This window comes from Lepeophtheirus salmonis, chromosome 13, assembly GCF_016086655.4.
Source record: "Lepeophtheirus salmonis chromosome 13, UVic_Lsal_1.4, whole genome shotgun sequence".
NCBI lineage: Eukaryota > Metazoa > Arthropoda > Copepoda > Siphonostomatoida > Caligidae > Lepeophtheirus > Lepeophtheirus salmonis.
The window spans coordinates 8,102,143-8,126,668 of NC_052143.2; the positions used below are offsets into that span (position 1 = coordinate 8,102,143).

General features: G+C 33.3%; 5 protein-coding genes across 5 annotated transcripts; 3 read left to right on the top strand and 2 right to left on the bottom strand.

Annotated features, from left to right (window-relative positions):
• Window positions 1-14,861: 14,861 nt before the first annotated feature.
• On the bottom strand, window positions 14,862-16,070 carry LOC121127890 (uncharacterized). Its single transcript, XM_040723457.2, has one exon. The coding sequence runs from the start codon at window positions 15,613-15,615 to the stop codon at window positions 15,175-15,177; it is 441 nt and encodes a 146-aa protein (XP_040579391.1). The 5' UTR covers window positions 15,616-16,070; the 3' UTR covers window positions 14,862-15,174.
• A 152-nt stretch (window positions 16,071-16,222) lies between these two features.
• Window positions 16,223-20,705, top strand: LSm3 (U6 snRNA-associated Sm-like protein LSm3). The gene is made up of 3 exons (XM_040723455.2): window positions 16,223-16,609; window positions 19,725-19,841; window positions 20,449-20,705. The coding sequence occupies exons 1-3, from the start codon at window positions 16,589-16,591 to the stop codon at window positions 20,626-20,628; spliced, it is 318 nt and encodes a 105-aa protein (XP_040579389.1). The 5' UTR covers window positions 16,223-16,588; the 3' UTR covers window positions 20,629-20,705.
• LOC121127886 (RNA-binding protein 25) lies at window positions 16,608-19,536 on the top strand. The gene has a single exon (XM_040723453.2). It carries the CDS (start codon window positions 16,669-16,671, stop codon window positions 18,931-18,933), a length of 2,265 nt encoding a protein of 754 aa, XP_040579387.1. The 5' UTR covers window positions 16,608-16,668; the 3' UTR covers window positions 18,934-19,536.
• PGAP3 (Per1-like protein PGAP3) lies at window positions 20,686-21,750 on the top strand. The gene has a single exon (XM_071892944.1). The coding sequence runs from the start codon at window positions 20,686-20,688 to the stop codon at window positions 21,661-21,663; it is 978 nt and encodes a 325-aa protein (XP_071749045.1). The 3' UTR covers window positions 21,664-21,750.
• On the bottom strand, window positions 21,667-22,788 carry EMC3 (ER membrane protein complex subunit 3). The gene is made up of 2 exons (XM_040723456.2): window positions 22,105-22,788; window positions 21,667-22,028 (listed from the first exon to the last, which is right to left on the bottom strand). Exons 1-2 carry the CDS (start codon window positions 22,679-22,681, stop codon window positions 21,832-21,834), a joined length of 774 nt encoding a protein of 257 aa, XP_040579390.1. The 5' UTR covers window positions 22,682-22,788; the 3' UTR covers window positions 21,667-21,831.
• Between the last annotated feature and the right edge of the window lie 1,738 nt (window positions 22,789-24,526).

Below are 24,526 nucleotides of genomic sequence, written 5' to 3' on the forward strand. Positions count from 1 at the left end.
TAAAGCATTATCTCTAGCTGGGACCGTAAGACTTATCGGTCCTTCAGACTGATGAATGATGAAAAAGACCGGACTGATTAGAAAAAAAATTAAAAGAGGAGAGAAAAATAATATTTATGAATGCTGTTCTAAGACCTATCTAACACTAACAGAAAATGTACAAACTAATAAAACTTTCATAGCCACTAAATGGCGCAAAGATCATGGGTTTCATCAGTAAACAAGGCACACTGATATATTTGGTAAGGCTCACAGCTTATCAAAAGATAACTCGAGTTCACCACTAGATGTACGAGATTCAAATAATATGAATCCCTGATATTTTAAAAAACCTGAAAATTGACAATTTGAATAATAATGTTTATAAGTAGAGCACCTATGCTGCTATAAAATTTAATCTCATGGCAACTATGAGACGAAGGCATAGAGATAAGATACATGGAGTAATGATGCGAAAATGTAATTGACGGTGTCAAAAAAGTAGAAATAGTTGACCAAAATATTCGATTTCTAATATTATATATGTTATAATATAATATGTTAAAAACATGGATGACGCTTCAAACATGTTTATATTTTATCAAATGCTTATTGTATTAATAATAATGTATTACAATAATTAAATGGATTTAGAGATGTCAATAGGCTATTAAAATATTTTTCAACAAGTTATTCTATAAAGTTTATGTTAAATTTTATTACAATTTGAAATTTTCTATATAATTTTATTTAGCCTTTTAATATATCAATAATAGATTTGAGAGATTATTCTGACTATATTTCAATTCAAAAATCGATAAATATTTATTCTTACGTTGAACAAGATTAGTTAGTATGCTCCAAACTTTGGTCCCTTAATACATATCATTTTCACGTGTTCCCAAATGATATTATTAGATACCAACGTAACATTTTGAAATATATGTAATTAGTGTGAATATAAACACACTCCCCACTCCTTATCTAGCACTGATATAGGGAGGAATTACAGTCTCAATTCTACTCCGAGACCAACAAGGACTTACACTTAAGACTCCCCAAGAGATCCTTAGAGTTACTCTCCGTCTTTCACACACAAGTGATTGCTTAATACTTATTTACTGTTTGCAATTACCAAAAGTGAGCGATCTTCATTTTTTTTTTTTTTTAACCTCAGTACATAGTGGGGAGTCAAGAATAAGCGGTTTATCTTTTTTTTTAATCTGTGCACAAACGATTCACCTGGTCAATAAGTTTTTTTTTTTTTAATTTGTCCCATTCCAAGAGTTTTCATTTCGTGTATTATAGATCTCAATACGAATAAAAATAATGATCTACAGGCCGAACGCCAAAGTGTACAAGATCTCCTTGATGCCTAAGTAAACCAAAAAATATATCGCTAAGATTGTTAGTGTCAATATCGGCACAATCAGCCGTATCTAACACGCTATAAACCCCGGTTTATAGACACCGAGAGGTGTCCTAGAAGTTGTGGGTATAACAAGAACAGAGAAGAGGCTTTCATCAACATCCTATAGGCCAAAGTAGATACCAACCCAACTACCAGGATTAGAAGCCTAGCCAAAGACCTCAGCGTTGACCCCGAGACCATCAAATTGGGTATCCAGGAAGATTTGGGCCTCAATTATTACGTACAAAGACCAAGACATCGTCTCAGAAGAGAAGCAGTAGAGACTCGAGAGGTGCAAGAAAATCTGCCCAGTTTTTCAGACCTCAACTCCCTCGACTATTTCATGTTGGACACCATCGAGAGGAATACTAATGCCATCTGTCACCCTTTTTCAATGTGGACTCCGTCAAAGCTGCATCGACAAGGAGTGGACAGAATATTAAAAAAAAGTGAGCCAGCTTTTGGGCCAGAATCGAAACTGTCGTTAATACCAGTAGCTGTCATATTGAATGATAAAACTTCTGCACTACGTCTCTCAGATTCCAAAAAAAGTTTAATACAAAATCCTGAAAAATAAAGAAAGTTATACAATCTTAAGTCAATATTTCCCGGAATCCTCATTTTGCCTCCCCACTCTGTACAATGTACATAAATATAATATAATATACTTAAGGTCTTATGCAGTTCGTATATAATTATTAGACAAGACGACTAGAAGAAGAAAAAATGGTACTAAAATCATATGAAATAATATTCAATATTTTTGTCTTGAATATTATGTCTGATTCAATTAAGTATTAACTTTTAAGCTTGCTTCTTAATTTAAAGAAATTGTAGTCCTTGATTGAGACCATTTAAAAGCTTCTTTTATTTAGGGTCGTTTGGTAAGTCCGTACTAATTCCAAGAGATGACACTACTGGCCCGTAACGAGGTTCGGTTATGTTCAGTTAGTAGTATCTCTTGGAAGAACGCACACCAATTTTAAGCAAATCGATCCATTTCTTTTTGTTATCTATTCGTTTGAATCCAGGAAGTGGAGTGATTTAAAAAAAAAAATGGACAAAAAGAATTTCGTGTGATGATTAAACAGTACTTTATGAAAGGAAAAACGTCACAAGAGACTATAAAAAGCTAGATAAACATTATTGGGACTCTGTAGGGGTTTAATTGACGCTATTGTTCTGGACGCCCTGTTGAGGTTACTACTCCAGAAGTCATTGATAAAATCTCTGATATGAAAAGGACTTTTTTTGTGAGCCAATCGTTGGCGTTTTTCTTACAACTCGGTTTTCAAACGGGCCAATAACGATGAATAATATGCACCTGTAATAGTTTACCCTTTTCCAGATTGTTGATGAGGATTATTCCTTGTAAATTCAAAATAAAGGTGCCATAATCTTTCCAGCCGATTCCTCGATTTAAACGAATGTCAAACAGAAAGAACAAGACAGATCATGCTTAAAGTTGGTGTGTGTTCTTCCAAGAGATGCTTCTAAATAAATGCTATCTCTCGGACTTTACATGGACTTTTCAAACGACCCTCGTATATATAGCTACCTATTGTTATAAAAGCGTACAAATACTAGTTACTAAGTGTTTCATACTTTTAGAGAAATGAGACTCTAAAGTTTTTTGTTTTTTTTTCGTACAACAACAGCTAAAAGACGTAAGTACATATCATAATATGTCCTATACTTTGATAGTATAATGTAAAATTGTTGTTGTAAATGTGTAGTGTGTATAATATCCTTACGAAGAAGCTTTGGAGCAAGTGTCATAAATCACACTTTAAGATGTAAATAAAACAAACAGAAAAAAGAACGGTTTATCCTATAGGCTATGTATACATATATTTCGTACACAGCTACAAACGAAATGAAAAGCCCTGATGACTAATGCATAATATGTATTGCTTTTAGATTACGTGCAAATAATTGCATGTCTTCTATCATAAAAAAAGAGGCATTTATGTATATGTACTTTGTAGGTACATATTTATTTCTTTTGAATTTATTTGTGTAGTATCAAGACATGTATTAAAATTATATTCAATTAATACAGATTGAATAGCCCTTTTCCTCCAAGAGCTTCTATGCCACTTTTGAGAAGTAAAGTGGGGAGCTATATAGGTGCAAAACCCCCTTGAAAGCCTCATTCACTACGTTAAAGTCCAATTTAGGATTCCTCCTAAACCCTTTTTAAACTGCTTTCCTTGGCTTACATCCCCCTTTTGACTTTTAAAGGTCACTTCGATTGTTCCTAGCAATTATCAAGTAGATAAATGTTTCAATACGGATTCTTTTGTCCTGTTCTTCCAACATCTTTAATCTGTCCATTTTTTTGTAAAACAAAATATATGTTTATGTCTTATCTTCAATTAATATCTCTAATGTTTCAAGAAAAAAATCACGTCAACTTCGCAATAATTATTTTTACGAGTTTAATCATATATTTTTAACATTTTAGAATACGGAATTTTCTATTTTTGAAAAGTATAATTTTAAAAATTTGAAGATGATAAAATATATAGAATTTATTAAAGAAAATCATGGCACTGACTTCACACTTATAAAATAAAGTGCTTACACCTTTTCTAGTCATTGTCTTTTGTTTCAAGTTGTTTAATTTGAACATACTGAACCAAAATGATAATATTATCCATCATTATGATTTAAAAAAATATTTCCTTGATAAAAAGTATATTTGAGAGTCCTTTTTTAATTCCTTTCTAGAGTAATAAACCAAATATAATGAATGAAATGATTAACAAAAATTAAAACTCCTTCTAAAGCGCATTTATATCAAAACTGAATACTTTTTTACTATGTGAAAATGCTACATTAATTAACCTGTCATCAAGTTACAATAGTACCCAGAGACGTCCTCAGAATTATATTTTTGTGTTGAAAAAAAATTGAAATATTAAATCTTTTGGAAAAAACGTTCAAAAAATAAATTTCGAATATTCATAGCTATTCTCAAAAAATTTATTTTTTTGGAAAAATATGTCAAAAATTATCATCTGTTCACAAAATAAAAATTCAAAAAAAAAAAGATCAAAAATCCAGAGCCATGACAAAAAATTATTAATTTTGGAAAAAAAATCTTATTTATGATCAGTTATTCTCAAAAAATTAAAAATTTTTGGAAAAAAATGACAAAAATCCACAGCTATTTACAAAAAATATAAATTTTTTGAAAAAAAAAAAGAAAAATTTAATTTCTAATATTAAGTTTTTTCTAGTAAAACGCAAAAATTCTTATTTTGGGAGGGGGGCTATATTTCCTGCAGACGCCCCTGGTATCGTTATAATTATCCATAATATTTATAGTTTTACTTTGCACAAAATAGACGTTAAAAAAATAATATTTTGGAAAACATGATATTTTTTATCGAAGGCGAATTCAAATCATTTTTAATCATTTAAACCCCTTTTTTTTTCTTAATATAATTTGATTAAAGAATTATAATTAGTCTCACAAAATTAATGATCGTATTATCTATATAAAAAAGGCCTTGTTACATTATGAGATATTATTATAACACTGGAGATTTAATTAATTATAGTACCAATGAAGGTCCATATTTTATTAATTTCCCAACAAGTTTGCATTGTTGCATTGAAATAAATGGTAATTCACATAAAATAGTCTTTTTATTTATGTAATGATAGTTGAAAATAATATTATCTCCCGTATGCTCAAAAAATAAACCGAAAAAAACACAGAAAATTATTTCATGAATATTTGGAAGAAGAGGTGTAGAGCTATCATGACTAGCATTGTGTCATTCCTCATTTATTCGGTCCAGTCCAGTCTTAGAATCGGTCCTTAGTACTCTCAATATTGGGACCGCTCCTTAAGACCCTCGGTCCTTGGAATTTTTTGTAAAAATATCGATGGTTTATTATGCCAAATATGCAATGATGAGCCTCCAGAGTAGAATGGGCAATTTTTAAAAAAAATCACGTTATAGACGAAATTAATTTTGCATAGGTGGGGGAATGAGTGTAAGTATTTGATTTGATACCTATACTTGAAAATTTTGGTTATTACTTATCAGACAAACTTGCAATTAAAATGGTAGCTGAATTATTAGTTAAGTTCCGATTATTTTACAGTATTGAAATGAAAAGATTAAAAATCAAGTAAATACTAGGATAAAATTAAATTTTACAATTATTTTACAAGTATCTTGTCTCCCAAACATTATTTAAAATAATTTGTGATGAATAAAATGTTTTAATTGTCATAATCATTAAAAAAATAGTAAATAGTGGACTTTTTTACGGGGTGAAGTACTAAAAAAGTCCCGTTCAAGGCCAATTTCATATAACACGGAGACCGTGATAAGTGGGGACCTCTTGTATATGAAATATGTATTATAATAATTGCATATATATTGCAAAAAATATGAATATTTTTTGCAATATAATGGAAATAAACTAAGAATGTATTATATTATTACGTAGCTATATAATTTAGTATACAGTTTGACGAAAAATTGATGGTGGTATTAAAAATTTCCGGCTTATAGTGATAAAATTTTTTTTTTTGTTCAGAATAAAATGAAATTTGGCTGATACAAGCAATATTGAATTTTTCTGATACAATAATTTTCGATGATTGCATCATACATCAGTATAAAGGGGCTCAGAAAACACCACAGGATGTTAGCTGAAATTCAATATCTGAAATGGTGAGAGAGCACACTTTGGAGACCGGGGTCAAGGCTGTTGGCATGATAGAGGGTGGATCAAGCCAGAGAGACGATGCTCAAGGGTAAGAAATTCCTATCAGGACCATTGAGAATTGGTGTAAGAAAAGAAAGGATGGACAAACCATTGCAACTCAGACGGATCGAGGAAGGAAGAAAAAAATAGCAAAGTTCCCAAACTGGTGATGAAAGTCCATTTGAGCTATTTCACAGACAGATTGGGTTTGGGAAAGAGATAAGGGAGATGTGGAACCCACTCTAGCTGTTAAATTTCCTCTGAAAATTCAGGTTTGGCCCGTTATCAGCCAAAAGGCAGTGTCAGATCTTCACCTGATTCCTCGAAACCAAACTGTGACGGCCGAGTACTAAGTAACGGAGATCCTCAGGAAGTCTCTGATGTCTGCTTTGTCTCGTACAGAAGAAACTGAACCTCCTTTGATGAGGAAAATGTTGTTTGACACATCAATAGCCATTTTCCAGCAGGATCGTACCCCTGCTCACCACTCCAAAAAGGCACAAAAGTGGTGTTCAGACAACTATTGCAAAAGTTTCTGGGACAAAGGCACATGGCTTACCAACATTCTGCATTTGTCTCGCATTAAAAGATTATTATCCTTGGTCCAGAGGGAACTCAATGAAAATGCACCAGCAACTTCAGAGGATAAATTTTTTTAAAAACTGATAAAAGCTATGGAAAAAATTTATCCAGATACTTTGAATAATCTGTATGAAGGGATGTCAAAACGCATAAAAAAATGTATTAAGCTTAAATCCACTTGTTTAGGTTATTTCATGATTTTTTTTTTAAACCCTCAATTTTTGGACATACTGTATTATACAATGGAATAATTAAAAAAAAGGAAAAACATCCTCATTGATGTCCTGAGGGATCGATTTCACTTTCTTTAAGGAGCGTCAAGTGAGACTGAACTGGGTGGGACCGGACTGGACTGGACCTCGGACTTATATAAGGACCGACACAACACTAGTCATGAAGAAATAAACAAATACCCACTCACTTTCTAGCAAGGACTTAAAAGCTTGAAGTACTTTGATTTCAATCCTCAATTCTACTAAAAGTCTAACCATAGACGTACAGGAAGGGGCATCAGGAACCTCACGTGGCATCTCTGGCGTCGGTCTTAAAATGGCGTCGGTCTCATTTTGGAAAGGAAAAAAAGGGGAGAAGGGAAGAAAGAAAAAAAGAAAAACCCGAGGAAAAAAAAAAGAACTTTCAACAATAAACCTGATTCATATTTAACTGAGTTGTTCTTTTTATAATTTGAACTCTTACACTCACACACATATACTGCGTGATTAAAAACTCGTTTTTTAATCACCCACTATATGTAATTTCGTTCTTAAATGGTCGTCAGGCTTAAAAAGCCTGTGACGCCCCTAATGGCCGTGCTCCGGTAAGTCTATGAGTCATACAAGGTACTTTCACTTAATATAACTCTGCAACAAATCCTCAGTCTTACTCTTTGTCTTTCCGGCACTAGTAATAACAGATTTGGATAATAAAAAGCATCTATTGAGGTGCATATCATTTTCATCATTTATGATGAATCATCAAAGCAACATATACCATTTTAAATCATATTTGAAACTCAATAAAGTAATGGGACATCGATATTCACTATTATTTCTTTTTTGATCATGACTGAGATAATATCTACACTATATTCTATATGTAAAATAATTGCTTTAAAAATATTGCAAAATCTTTCAAACCTGTACCAATTTTTTTTTTCTTTTTTTTTTTTTTTTGACTGAATAGTAGAGCATTAAACGTTAATGATTGAATAATTTAATTTCAATACAAATAAGTGTAATTATTTATAATTACAATACACATATCTTATAGAAATGTCGTTAATAAATTCGACAATACCTAGAAAAACGTCTTAATTCATAAATTATAAATAAGCTATTATTATGAAAAAGAAGAAAAAGAAAGGAGGATTTAATTAATCAAAGAATAAAGCTGAAAACAGTGAAACAATATCAAAGTATTTTTTGTTCATTGTTAAAATAAACTAATGTAGGTCGGTTCTTTTCATTTGAAGAAGTACTTCATACAATTCAAGTACTCAAATCAAAAAAAAAATATATATCGTCTAAAGTATAATTAAAATATTATAAAAAGATGTAAGAGGATATTTTCTATACAACTCCGTTCAAATGAGTAATTTTATTAATATATTGTTTACTTATTAATCAATTATTTATACGAGGGTCGTTTGAAAAGCCCGTAGAAACTCCAAGAGATGGCACTACTGGCGGGTATCGAGGCTATGTTTAGTTAGTAGGATTTCTTAGAAGAACACACGTCAAATTTCAGCCACATCGGTCCATTTCTTTTTGTTTTCCATTTTCAAAAAATGGACGAAAAAAGAACTTCGTATATTGATTAAACATTACTTCATGAAACGCAAAACGCCTCAGAACACTAAAAACAGATTGATGAACATTATGGGGACTCTGCACTTTCAATCTGAACAGTTTATAAGTGGTTTCAAAATTTTCTGAGTGGCCATATGGGTACAAGTGACGCCCTGTTGAGGTTACTACTCCAGAAATCATTGATACAATCCCTAATATGATTATGGATGACAGAAGAGTGAAGGCGTGTGAGCTGGTGCATTGTCGTGATGGAAAAAGGACTTTTTTGTGAGCCAATCGTGGACGTTTTTCTTGCATCTCCGTTTTCAAATGGTCCAATAACGATGAATAATATGCACTCGTAATAGTTTACCCTTTTCCAGATAGTCGATGAGGATTATTCCTTGCGAATCCAAAAGACAAGTCCCCATAATCTTTCCGGTCGATTCCTCGATTCAAACGAATGCCAAACAGAAAGAAATGGACCGATCTGGCTAAAAATTGGTTTGTGTTCTTCCAAGAGATTCTACTGACTAAACATAACCTTGATACATACTCGAATTTATCAAATGAAAGGCCTAATTTACATTTGATAGCTCTTTGCGAAAAAAAGGGATCTGTGTAAAGAAAAAACTAAATATATCGATTAGAAAAAGAAAAATGCATGATGCGGGCGCTCTTTCTTCTTTTTTGATCATTATTTAATAGGCCGTGGGGTTCTTAACATCTCCCTTTAAAAGAATAATTATCACCTATTTTTGGGGAAACTTGATTTCAAAGTGCCCAATTAAATAAATATATATGAATTTAAATATTATTATAAAATTTTCCCTGCACTAATGCTACTTTAGATATAGAAGATTCTCCTCTTTATTGCAGTAATTCATTTTCTCCACCTAAAAGCATATAACAGGCAGCTGATATTAACAATGGTCTTAATTCATTAATACCATATTTTCACTCCTGGCTATATACAGTCTCATGTTAAACATCTCGACTTGTATGCCCTATAATTGTAGCTACAGAGAGGCAACTTTCGCAAAATATCGTTTTTAAGGATAATAATTAGGACTTTTAATCTATTAATCTCATCTCCTGAATCAAACCATATATTCACACTAAATATATATTTTTTTAAATGTCATGCAGGCATCAAATTATATCATTTGGGAAAACGTAGAAGTGAGAGGATTCAAGATACAGATTCATGATGGACATAAACAATAAATTAGTCCTAATTATGAAATACTTTCGCGAAAAATCATATATTTTCTCTTTCTTGGGACATTCCTCACTCTCCTTCTAAATTTCATCACCAGATTCTTGAACTGTTTCTTATTCGGGGTCAAAATCCTGAGAATTGTTACCATATTTGGAGGATTTTGCAAAAGTTACCGCTCTGGAGGTACAATTATATGCCACACAACTCGGCATGTTCAACAATATATATATATATACAATATACATATTATTCAAATAACATACGCGTGTAGTAATGACGTTCAGATTGATGTGATATAATGGCAAATGAAATGCAAATCATCCCTATAATTTGAAAAAAATGTTGGATCCTATAGCGGGAAATACTATGTTTTAGAATAATTTGGTCAACTATAAATTTTTTCTTGTTTGCTGTCGCGGCGTCAAGGAATTTCCCTTCCTATTGCTCAATATCATCACTATGTTTTTGATCTCTATGGTCTGTACTAAAACTTTAGTCTGTACCCTTGTATCACCATACAACCGATCCGAAGAGACCAAATAACACTAATGTATGTAGTATAATTGGCAAATATACTTTTATATCTAGCATACAAGGCAAATGCTGAATCAATGACACATGCTTTTGTTTTCATAAATGGCATTATTGAACAAATGACTTGATGACAAATAAAAAAATACGTGCACTGTATATATATACACTAGGTATGCACCTATGAAATGAGACTTCTTTTTTCTTTTTTTTTTTTTGAACGTTTATTGTAAAAAAAAATGGTTACAAATTTAATTTTCAAAGTATGCGCCTTCGCTAGCCACATATTTTTCCCAACTTTCAGGCAATTTTTGGATGCCTTTCCAAAAAAAAATATTCGTCTTTGGCTGCAAACCACCCATCAATCCAAGATGTGGTGGTGTGTTGTCAACAAAAATTACCTTGTGTTGCCTGGCTTCATATTTTTGAGGTTTTTGGCGTATAGCATGGTTCAAATCGGCCAATTGTTGTTGGTAGCGATCACCATTAACGGTTTGATTGAGTTGCAGAAGGTGATACCATATGACACCACACTGGTCCTAGAACACACACAGCATTGCCTTCTTTCCGAAGCTCTTCATTTCACACGTCAAAATCACAACTTTGGAATTTTTCAAACTATCTGAAGCACTGTGTCTGCTTAGAGCATGTCCACCGTAAGCTTCCACAAGCATTTGATGGGCTTGAGAAGAGTTTTTCTTCCATTGGTAACAGGAAATCAATTATGTCCGCACATCGTAGTTTGTAAGCACAAAATCAGACATTTTTACGAGCGAAAAAAATGCGTTGTTGAATGAAACTATGCAAACAATGAATTAAATATTGTTGACACATGTCGAAATAAGCATTTAGATTTTTGGGCCGGTTGATAATGTCTAACTGGCGACACCTAGGGACCAATAGCCAAAAGTCCCATTTCATAGGTGCATACCTAGTATATATGTATGTATTTTGAACACATGGAGTATTTTAGTTTTGTGACATGGTTTGAGATTCAACCCCGGTTTCATTCCCAAAATTGGGAAAATATAAAGTTTCGAATTCTTATATGTAGTACATGTTTTCTAAATCAAAATTTTATTTAGAATTGAAATCTGAAGTGAGAAATACAAAATATGCAATGTCTTTTTTTAGATATACTAATTTTTGTAAAGGTATGTCTAACCTGACGAAAATAGTAATATCTCTTCAGTATTTTTAAGTTCTACAAATGAATCAGCTGTGGTTTTGAAAAACTGTAGTTGTTTTGTAGAAATTGGACCTTTAGTCAATATCAAGTAGCTGCTGTTCATATGATACCACAATATCACGCGTTCCGAAACATGGATATTTTGCTTAAAAATTGAGTTTCTGCTGCTTCGTAAAAAAATAAGAAATATTAAGTACTTTGACTCAAATTGGGTGTCATTTTCATAAAAAAGTACATCTTGGGTATAATCGATTAACTTTTCACGAATATCACTCATTCCGTATTTTGTCATGGCCTCTCGTAATGCAAAATTTTGAATAAAATTTTAAATACGTAAATCGTAAAAAAAAAAAAAATAACGGATCAACCTAGAGGAAACCAAGTTTAAATTTTCAAGTATATAGCTCCTAACGTTTTTATGTACCATGCATTTTAATATTCTTTTCACATGTCAATAAAATTAGGGAGTAGGGAGTATTATTTTTTTTAATGTTCCTGTACAAGAAATAGTATAAATTAGGTATCAATTTAAAGCTTATTAAATTACTAATAAAATTATAAGTAAATCAAGCCTGTGAGCCTTTCTTATTTGTAGATATGGCTATCTAAAGCCAGGAATTTATCGAAAAGTGTGAATTTTTTATTCCCATTTGTCACTTGAAATATATTTTTTAAACGGCCATTGCACAAAAGTTATGGAAGAAACAACTAAACAGATAGTTTTATTCTAAAGCCCAGGCCACTCTTTATTATTTTAACATAAAAAATAGTATTTTAAATGTACATTGTGGATTCTAGAAGTCTACAAAATTAGGATTTCAAAAAATTTGTCCCTCAAAAACAGTCATTTTTAGTCAAAATTTGGCACAAATTCAAATTTTTTGGCTAAAAAACACAAAATACAGAATTAAAACAATCTAATCATGATCATAATCTACAGACATTTTTAAGCTAAAAAAGACTTATTAAACAATTGACAATGCTTATATTCTACCTTAAATATTTTTTACACTTTTGGCAGTGAAACAGGGGTCTAATCTTTAACCATGTCATAAACATTTTTTACATTATGATACTTAGATTATAGTTGTTTTTTAAGTCCTTCATACATAACAATGATTTATCACAGAATATACTTTTTAAATATGCATATATTTGTAAAATCTAAGCATGTATTACCAAGAATACTTAAAACTCCTATCCTTCTTATTATTATAATAATTTTTTTTGACATATTATATAGTTTTTTTTTAAATTGTCAACAAGATAGTTAATAAATAAACCATCGATCGGACTTCAATCATGTTTAAAAAAATAAATTGTATAACTTTACTTATCGATTTCAAAATAATTTTGAAACCTATTTACATATTTATTCAGAAATAGACTATTTGATTCTTTAATCCAAAAACTATGCATATTATCTCAACCACAAACATTTTTTAAATATGTCACACAGATAGGTTTCCATAATTTCTAGTATGGAGACTATGAAAATTGTGTAAATAAAAAATATATCCATTGATGTTTTGTCAATAAGTTAATATTTAATAATTATTTATCAGTATATTTGATATGAACGCGTAAAAGTAACTAATACACATTATATGTAACTATCTCCACCTAAAAACATATATACGAATATCAAAACGTCCTTATCTATTATTTTTAACTTGGAACAAGAATAAATAAATAATATAAAATAATGCTTTCTTTAATCGAATATTTAAATAATTAGACGATATAATAAAAAATAAAGAAAATGTGAATATACGAAGCGATATTTTCCAAGAATAAATCTGGTAAGATTTTTTATGAGTAGCTTTATATATTCCTTAATAGCTCTTCATATCTTATAGAAGAAAAATAAATATATTTTTTGTATAAATGAAAATATATATACATACATTCACATATTCCATTTATTATTAAAAAGTATATAGTTGATAGTCCTGAAAGATTTGATATATGTGGGGCATAAATCATGGATATCAAAGGGTACATATTTATATATGTTAATGATATGTATGTATGTGTACCACATAGCAAAATATCAGGATATATCTTATTACTGGCCTGACAAAAATCATTTGTGAATTACATTAATGGACTTTACTAGGATTAATTTATACAATTTATCAGACCGTTGAGATTCTTATTTGTGTTTTTGCTTGAAAGACAAGATATGGAAATATCATTACGTACATGCAAACTTTTATGAATATTTGTATAGATAATAATGTAATCGCAAAGAAATACATCGGATGTACACATTATTTAACAAAATATAAATCAAGGAGTTACTAATATATTTCCCGCAGATCTAAGTCTAGAGATAATTATTGAAATTCAAAGATTTTGTTTACAGAATCATTTATTTTTATTAATAATTCACAAGATAATAAATATAACCTTTCAAGTACTATTGAATGTTGTAAAATTAATTAATTCCTCTTCAAAAGTTATAAACGTCATCCGTGTTATATATCAACTAATTGAACAATTTCAAACATTAAAAAGATAGCTAATACGATTCCAAAATAATTTCCAATGCCGGTGTATAATAAAAATTCCCGGTTCTACACACAATCGCGATATAATTTATAACACTAATAACCGTCTTTATAATATTTGATATCTTATCATAGTTTTACTTACCTAAACTAATCACTGGTTAGATTAGAGTCCAATAACTAATAGTAGTAAGTACACTTGCTCACTTGTTTGTAGGTGGGCCGATTTTACAGCACTACTAAGGAGTCAAATGGGTAAACCGGTACAATACAATAATCATACACGTATAGAAACGTTTTGCACAGTCCCAGATATGAGACTACACTTACTAAACTTATTGCACTAAAATAGAAATTGCTGCACCGACCATTTGTTTACATTCAGTTTGTTTCTTCTCAGTTATCGTGCATGTTTTGATCAAAAATTATTTTATTACTATATTTTATAAAATTATAAGACATAAGTCATAAATTCACATTGTCTTTTCTTGTACCTTAACGTAAATATTTTCATAACATAGAAAATTAATAAATAATAATACATAAGAAAAGGAAATGACACCTTATTATCCAAATACCAATTCCAGAAAAATAACTCAATTCTCAGATTGCAATTAATAGTTCCATCAATAATAGCTTATGATATGCATATCTTAATAGATATTAATAATTTGTCAGTAAGGAAATGCCTGTCAACTTGACAATAATCTTTTTTCTTTCTCATCTATGAAGTGAACCCTTGTTATATATATTGTTCTATGGATATTACTATTTACAATTATTTTCGAATAATAAAATAAAATTAACTTAGGCGGTCGTGTTAGTTGTTACACTTTCGTAAATCCAAATGTGTATACTTGTGAGATAGTGAGCAAGCAGTTGCACGAGTTCAAAGCATCGCATTATATCAATGTCCTTTACAAACGACAATTTATTTATATAAGATAAATATACAAAATAATTAAAATATATTACAAAAAAAAAAAAAAAAAAAAAAAAAAAAGGAACCTTGATCATTATAATTTCGACATATATTGATAAAGTATTGATGACGGATAGTAGGTTGGTTTGACTTTGGAGAAGTACACGTTTTATGTATTGAATGACCTTTATATTAATAAAGGTAAAGATAAAGAGCTCTTGGGAAAATGCGTGTTATATTTAGATGAATTTAATGAGACAAGTGATAGAAATCCAGAGGGGGAAGCGTGTGGAGCATCATTGAATTATCTGGGAGGATGATACATCATCATTGGCGGCTGGGGAGTAATTCCAGGAGCAGGAGCCGCAGTTGAAGCAGCTGCAGTAGGCGCTGCAGGAGGAGGAGGGGGTCTCATTCCAGGGGGCATGGCCATGGGGGGCATTCCTGGTGGTCTCATCATCAAGTTAGGAGGGGGAATGCCGGGTCTGAGGCCTGGAGGGGGAATCCCGGGTGGAGGAATGGCTCCTCCTGGATTGGGTGGTGGAATAGCAACACCAGGGAGTTTCCCAGCCTTAAAGGCAGCAGTGGTTGCATCGATGAGACTCTGAGCCTGCTCCTCCATCCATTTCTGATAATAAAACTTCACGTTCTCCTTGTGCTTACGTCCAGAACAGTGCGTTTTCCGAACGGATGGGGAGTCGTGCGTCAAGTAGGTATCACAATAGTCACAAAAGTACTTGGGCATCCTCAAACCGCAAGAATCAAGCCACTGTCCCGTCTCACTATAACCTATTTAATCGTACCGACACTTTCTTGAGTCGTTTGTCAATAATTCTATTATTAATGGATTGAATCAGCTAGTTTGTGTTACTGCACTAGTGATGCTACGGTTCAATTATGCACTCCAACAAGCCATTCATATAGAGTTCGAACTTACTTCTATTTTTAAGATTTACTAGCTATCACGTTTGCAAAGTAATGCATTACTAAATGTGAAATGGCTTTTATTCTATAATTCTACGTCCATTGGATTCCTATAGTGGAAATAAAATTATTAGAATAATATATGTATATATAAAAGATATAAAAATTAAATGTATCCATGAAGTATCATTTAATTTTTTTACTATATAATATTAAAGTAATGAATTTAAAATGGATCATATAGTGTAGCTAGCTATGTATATAGATACGAAACAGGCTGTAATTGGCTGGTTAAGAAAACTAGAAAAAAGATATAGAGCGAGCTGTTACAGTTGAGAGAAAATGAAGAGACGCCTCCCTTTTTCTTCTCTTTTCCACTAGCTTTTTTTTTTTTTTGCGAGATGTGTTGAATGCCTTCTCCGCGTGTTTTTGTGTTCTTGTGCCTGAATCTTTCTTCCTTTTTCTTTTTTCTTTTCTTTCCCCTGAACATGGTGCTAGCAAGTAGAAACTAGCGGTAGGTGCTCCTGGTTGGTGGAAGTAAGAGCTGCTGCTGCTGCTGTTGTTGGTGCTGTGTACATGAAAAGGAATGTGGAGCTTGGCTGAATTGTAATTCTACACATACTAAAGGGGTCCGCATCTACTAGATAGAGATTAGCAATTGGAATTGGTGATTACTCATTAGAAAAGACTCAGGAATCCTGGATTGCTAGTAGAGGTGGTCTGTGGAAGTGCTTATCGTGGTTGTAAAGAGTGAGTCTAGACTAGAGGCCCTGAAGCTGATTGCTGTGTGTTGAATGGCGGAAGATCCGGATCAGGTAAATGTATAATAAATACGTGAGTGAGTGTTAGGCGGGTCGGGTCAGTATTTGAAGTCATGTCGTCGTTTGTGCCTATGTTTGCGACTCACATTCCCCCGCCGTCTTTTGCTCCTCCCAGAGATGTGCCCACGGGTCCTCCCGTGACTGTCTTTGTGGGAAACATCACGGAAAGGGCCCAGGATGCCATGATTCGACATTTGCTCACCACCTGTGGCCCCGTTCTCTCGTGGAAGCGCGTTCAGGGTGCAACGGGGAAGCCCCAAGCCTTTGGGTTCTGCGAGTATGGGAATCCGGACGCGGGTCTGAGGGCCATCAGGATACTGCACAACTGGGTGATTGGAGAAAAGACTCTGGTCGTGAAAGTGGACGCGAAGACGAAGGAGATCCTGGATGAATATAAGGCCCAGCGAGCGCGGCGCGTGTTCGGGAAGGAGTCTATCGAGTTGGACAAGGAGGAGGAGTACATGGACGAGAGTATGTACCGGGAAGATGCCATCACCAAGGAGCGCATTTCCGCCATCCTCCACGACCACTGCAAGGAAATGAACGCTTTCATCCCCAAAGGGGATAACAAAGACGACAGACCCAAAATCATCAACCAAACGGGGCCTAAGGAGTCCCTGGCAGATGTGGAAATGGAGGACGGGAAAAGAGACATTATTCATCGGGAAATTGACAAGTTTCGAGAAACAATGAAAATCCGAGAAGCTGAAAAGGAGGAAGAAAAAAAGAAAAGGGAAGAGGAAACGGCGAAGTCCAATGGCTCCTCATCCAGAAGAAGATCCCCTCCTCCAGAGAGGGAAAGAGAGAAAGAGAGTAGGGAGAGGCGTCGTGAGTGTACACGAGAGAGATCTGCGGGACGAAGAAGTGTTCGAAAATCTGTAACACGCTCTCGCTCACGTTCTTTCTCACCACGACGGCGGGATTCGCGATCTTCGAGACGCTCCAGAAGGCCAACAAGATCACGTTCGAGATCGAGGTCACGTAGGAGAGATCGATCCACTCCTCCGAGAAAATCACAATATGAATTATGGAAAGAGCGGGAGATAGAAGAAGAAGCAAAAGAGCGGAAAAAGGCAGAGAGAAAGGCTCGAGAAAAGGAAGCTAATTACCAGGAACGACTTAGAAAGTGGGAAAATAGGGAGTCCAAAATGTCCAAAGAGTTTGATAAAGAGAAAATGCGTGAAATGAAGCGACTTGAAGAAATTGAAAGAGAAGCCAAACGTCTAAAAGAATTTCTTGAGGATTATGACGACGAAAGGGACGATGATAAGTATTATCGGGGAAGAGAGTTAGATAGAAGACTGGTTGAGAGAGAAAGAGAGGCAGCGAAAGATGCTGAAGATCGTGCTCGTGAAAAGGAGGAAATTGAAGACCTGAAAAATCAAATAGTTGATGAAGGTTATCAAGGTATTGATCAAAATGTCGAACTTAAACGTCGTATGGAAGAAAGAGAAAGGAGGCACAATGGTGGCTCATTTCATCCTCATCCTCCTGTCTCCTACATACCTCCTATAGTACATATCGATGATGAGCCTGTTATTATTCCTGCTCCACCTGATCAACAAGCTGTGGACAATATTGCTGTTGAGGGAGGCATGAGCCCAGACATGTCTCCTCCTGTCTATAAACTTGATGATAATATATCATCTATGCCCATTAGTGATGTCATTTCTCCGGTCTCAATGCCCCCGAACGTCGTACCTGCAATCCATATTCCAGTTCAACCTCAAACTGGATTTCAGCCTGTTCCTCTTGCAAAGCCTTCATTAATTCCCTCTGGAGCCAATACTGAGAGTGGTTCATCCATTGAATCCGGTCAAAAGAAACAAATTGACGTCCGAGATGTTTTCAATCAAGATGATGATGATGTGGCTTCTGGTCAAAAGAAAGGAAGAAAAAGTCTTCCTCCAATCTCTAAGAAAGAGGATACTCCTCAGCAACAGGGAGGAAAGGCTTCCTCTGAAGATAAACGAAAACACATCAAATCTCTTATAGAAAAAATTCCTACTGATCGTGCAGCATTATTTGCATACAAGGTTGATTGGGACATGGTCGATAATCAATTGATGGAAAAGCGTATCAGGCCGTGGGTGAATAAAAAAATAGCTGAGTATATTGGAGAACCGGAACCTACATTAACAGATTTTATCTGCTCCAAAGTTTTAGCTGGATCTTCTCCTAAAGCAGTGTTAGAAGACGTACAAATGGTTTTAGATGAAGAAGCTGAAGTGTTTGTCGTAAAAATGTGGCGTCTCCTTATTTACGAAATTGAAAACAAGAAATACAAAGCAACAACTGCTTCTGGAGGTGATAGGTAAACTGTTTTGAACCCCACAGAATTTATATTGTTAAAATACGCATTAAAACTATAATGGTGTGTATGTGTTGTGCAAAATTTGAATGAAACATGATCACAAAGTGAAGGGTGGTGGACTGACTATGAACCTTTTATTGCTGCTTTCATTTTATGTTTCTTACTTTGATTATTAGAATGTTGGCTTATCGCAATATTTCTTTCTTTTTATGAATGGAAAAAATATAATTTGTATGAAGATACTATTATTTATTGAAGAAAAATCAGTGAGAGTGAGTAGCCTTCATGTTCTCTTTGAAACTCACATATTGGAGCAAAGTTTTTAAATAATACATACATTACTTACTTATCTTATGTTTCTCCTACTTATTTTTCAAAATGTGAATAAATAATTTTGTTTACATGAGTTTCATAACTGCTCATATGTTAATGGTAAAGAGGAAGCAAGTTATTTTTTGTTTTTCATGAAGTCAGCGAGGATTTATAGTAGACTTTGAGTTTTGTAGGAAGGATATTAGGTGCCATTTTTATGAGTATCGATTGTGCTAATTCCTAAATATTATGTGATTTGTAAATAAATAATAAAGTCCATTATTATTGATAGTAACAATTTTTTCCCTCATCGTACCTTCATTTTTAATGTCCATCCAGACTTACATGACTTCAAATATATATGTACATAGTATCCATTAGGTTATTACAAATATTACTGTTTTTTAGATAGGGAGGGGGGGGAGGGGACCAAAACATAGTTTATTCAGAGGTTAAAACAATTCTTGGTTGGCTTGATTTCAGGCTAATGCTGGCGCAGCCTTAACAGTTGAAGAACCTCTTGATTTGATTCGTCTCTCCTTGGATGAAAGGATTTACGTTAAAATGCGGAATGAAAGAGAGTTAAAGGGTCGATTAAACGTAAGTAATCTTTTAATACTCATTTTTAATTCATTGAATTAGGTTTTCCCTCCGAATTGAATGGCGGAATCTTCATTTATATATTTTTCTCTCTCTCTCTCTTCCCCTTGGATTCTTCCAGGTAGACTATTCAAATTACTTAAATCCCTTAAGATATCTTCCCTAATTTAGGAATATTAGTGAATGGGATCCTTGATGTTTACCAGTTTTTTTTAGTGAAAAATATCAACATCCCTTTTTATCTTCCCATTTCTAAATAGTAGTGTTGCTCTGATATTAATAATATGACTTGGGAGATAGTCTTACTTCGTATCAATGTGATTAATTTAAACATCCAAATATGTTACTATTAAGCTTATAAATTCTTATCGGCCATGCTTTTCTCAGCCTTGATTAGTATTCACTATGCATTTTTCAGTAGTTTCTAACGGTTGTTCCCTCTTTGTCTCAAATCCATGTTTTAAATCCAGTATCAATAAATGCAAACATATCTCCATTTGGTAATAAATAAATCTTATGAGATATATGCATTGCAATAAGAGACTACCTGGGAAAATTGAATCTATTTATTATACAACTTAGTTAGAGGGCTTCCTTTTATTTTCAGGCATATGATCAGCATTTAAATATGATCCTCGGAGAAGTAGAGGAAACCGTTACTTCAATTGAAATTGATGAAGAAACCTATGAAGAAGTGTACAGGACTACCAAAAGGAATATACCAATGCTATTTGTCCGTGGTGATGGGGTAATTCTTGTATCTCCCCCCATGAGGAGTACAGCTTAATTTAATACGTCCTATGTCTATCAAATCCGAAAATATATCAGTTCATTTTAATTCATTATGATGACACCTTCAATCTATTTGTGTATATTGTATTTTTTATATGTTCCATTTATTGTGGAAGGATCATTGGGAGATTCTTCAAACATTCAGAGGCGTTGCCTCATTGCGTGCGAATCCTTAAACTGTTCAGAGTCCTCTATCATCACATTTCGAAACAATCAGCCATTGTTGGAAAGAATATTTGGATGGACTTGTTCAGAAGATTGTGGATATGAATGCATGTGGAAGACAGTGGATCAATTTCAAAGGAGAGGACTTCAAATTCCTCAATTTCACGGAAAATGGCCATTTGTGAGACTTTTCGGTATTCAAGAACCAGCATCTGTCCTGGCTTCAATCCTTAATTTGATCCCGCATGTCTATCTCATAATGAAATATCGAGAAGCAGTCAATCCCCGGACGCACATGTACCAAGTATGGACCTTATATGCTCTAGTGTCGATTAATACTTGGACTTGGTCAACAGTGTTTCATACAAAGGACAATAATTTTACAGAGAAAATGGACTATTTGTCTGCTTTCAGTGTCGTGTCTTACTCCCTTATTGCATTTTTCCTTAAATTATACGGGCAATCGGATCCTTTATTTTCACTAGGATTGGTGAGTCTAATGATGGCCTTTTTTTGTCAACATATATACTACATGGCAATAATAAGATTTGATTATGGCTACAATATGATGGTTAACATTGCCGTGGGTGCTCTTAATAGTGTTTGTTGGTTTGCTTGGGCTGGGGTGAGGTGGAAAAGGGAAAAGCATGTAAAACTCGGAGTAATAGCAATACTCTTGTTAAATGGCTCCATATTGTTAGAAATATTAGACTTTCCTCCAATCTGGTGGATACTGGACTCTCATGCCCTTTGGCACTTCTCTACGGCTCCAATAAATTTTGTATGGTATCGATTTATTACGTTAGATTCTCAATATGAGTCTCTGAACTTTCAAGGAAGGAATGTGCACTCTAAATTGGCCTAAAACTTAATGAAAGGAACTTGATATTTCGGATATAATAAATGATTAATTATAATAAATTAACGAAATACAAATTTTAAAACAACAGAACATACGTATACTAACTAATCAATTTTATACAAAGAATGAACGGGGAAAAAAAAGATTACAATTTAGGGTCGAACAATAGAATTATAAGTATAGTGTTCCTTCCGCCTTTCTTCTTTCAAAAGCAGAGATCATTTCCTGCTCAGCATTTTTGATAGCCCAAGCATGTTCAGTGATTTCCAGTGCTTCCCATTCCCCTTTGAAGGCCTGTTTATAGTCGGTAGCCATTCCGTTGGCAGGCATCATCATCTGGTCCTGCATGATTCTTGATTGATCCGCAACTAAAATATAAAATGAACGAGGGTAATTACTAAATAGAATATAATAGAAGGTTTATTGTCTTATATTATGTACTACCATTATTTTCTCCGAGAACTAAGTCATAAATAGATCGTAGTCCGAAAACGTTAAGAAAGTACCAGGAGGCGGAGGAGACCCATGAAGCATCTAGACTCATGAGTTCAATACCTCTTTGAAGCATAGGCTTGAAACGAAGAGTGAGGGGAAAAGGGATTTTGGTAGTGACAAAGCCTGAGAAATGCCAGTTGATCCATCCTCCAATTACAATCATTGGCAACATGTTAGTAATGTTACCCTTGAGCATGTCCGTCATCATACTGGGGTCCATCATTGGATTGGGGGGAGCTGTTTTAGGGGTATTCGTCTTGAGGACTCCACTCTCAGCATTGTTGAAGAAGTGACGGCGCATGAGAAACGAGTGCTTGGGCAAATATTTGGCATTCTCACGAATTGAACGGCTGCGAAGAAGGATCTGAGACTCCCGGACCTGATTCAAGTCCACTTTCTTGGAAGAACTCAAAAGAATGGACACGTAGTGACGAATTATCCCGATGAAAAAGGCGATCAAAACAATGGGAATAAAGACCCAGTTCCGGATGGCTGGGTCCAGTCGTAGCTCGGGATCCGTCATCATCCAAAATACACTATGTCAATGATTTAATTTCTGATCGATGAACTGAGTGATAATCACTGCTAAGCATGAATGAACAGACAGCTAGCGCAGGGAATACTAAAATGAATATGGAACGACATCTTCTTTTGGTGTGCGCTTTTTTACTAGAGTGCAAATGGATTTATTTTTTATCATTTTAATAAAGTAACTTTAACAGCTAATAAGTCATAACTTACCCTTTTTAAACTACTAAGAATTTAATTTTTTTATTGAAAACTTAACACATAATTTTAATTTAACTTAATTTTATAATGAAACAAATATAATATGTACAATATACAAATGACATTGAACAAAATAATGAGCTAATTCAATATTCAATCTGATTTCAGCTTTGAAATTTTTTTACTATTAAATGAATCTTTGCAAACACTTTTCCTTGAAGATGGTTGTTTGCTTCAGATACAATTTTTTTCCACACATTTTGGATGCAATATGGTTAAAGAAAATGCTGCAGGAAAGATTACTACTAATGCATGAAGATTTTTCAAAGCATGCTGTAGTTTGATTAGAAGTGAAAAATCTATGTGCACCTTTTAAAAAACAGTTCTTGGAGCCATAGATAAAATAGTATTTTGCCTTTCTTTATTTGAAAAAAATATGTGGTAATATAGAGATGTCCTCCAAAAAGAAAAATTATATCACTGGGTTTTTTGAGACCGCCTCTATTAATTTCATTAACAAAGGAGTCTAGTTCTTATTATTTTCCCAATTCATCCATTGAGAAATTAATATCTCCATCCGAAGAAAAGAACTTGGTGCAGCACTCCCGATTTAACGGGTTTAAAATAGAATGGGTAATATAACCACATACAAATTAATGAGTAGCTTTAGACATTTAAATGAATCTAATTCCGTACAGAATTGGAAGATATATGTAGAAATAAATGTAGAAACATCTTCACTTGTATAATTAGACTCTTTTGTATCGACTAAAATTGATGCAATTGATGATACTGATTTTAAAAGTAGGCTAACACGATTTTTTTTAACCTCAATAAAACTGTCGACAACTGATATAGTAATTTCCACCAGCAAGTTGTCAATACCACCCTAAACGCGTTTCTATTGGGTCCGAATTAATTTTACGAAGCACAATAAACTTAATTTTATTTTTATCGAGTAAATATATGACTAAATGGGTTAGTCCTATTGATGTTTGATAGACGGCATCAAGGTTAATATTAACTCCATGTAGTAGATTTGGCTCACATGCTCAAATTTGGCTTCAAGAATACATTCTCATTTTCAAAGATGGACATGATAATTTTCGTCTGCCAGTAAAGTTGATATAATTTTTTTTGAAGCTATGTACCGAATCGAATAGCATAAACATTTGTCTTTTGGAATTGGAAAAAGGATTCAGTATATATCTAGGAAAAATTCCATTTCCTAATTCATCCACACCCCGTCCTTTCGCACTTACAGAGTGAAGATGACGTTGTTCTATAATAAAGCCGATAAGATTTTTCGCATTAAAGTCTTGATGATCTACTGCTTCTTCCAATATCTCAATGATACTTATACTTGAAGCTAGTTTGGTGTTATTCTGTTTATTTTTTAAACATGCTAAAATGTTATTTATATCAGAATAACGGCTCAGACTCTATGATGAACATATATAATTCACTTTAACAATAGAAATAGGAAGTTCTTTTGAAAAAATTGAGGAAAATATGTCATTATTCTTATTTAAACCAAACAAAATATAAGGAACAAGATCCTTTGATGATATAACAAAAAACATGACGAAGTCTTTATAATATATTACATGAATACCTTTGAATTTTTTAATCTCATCTTCCT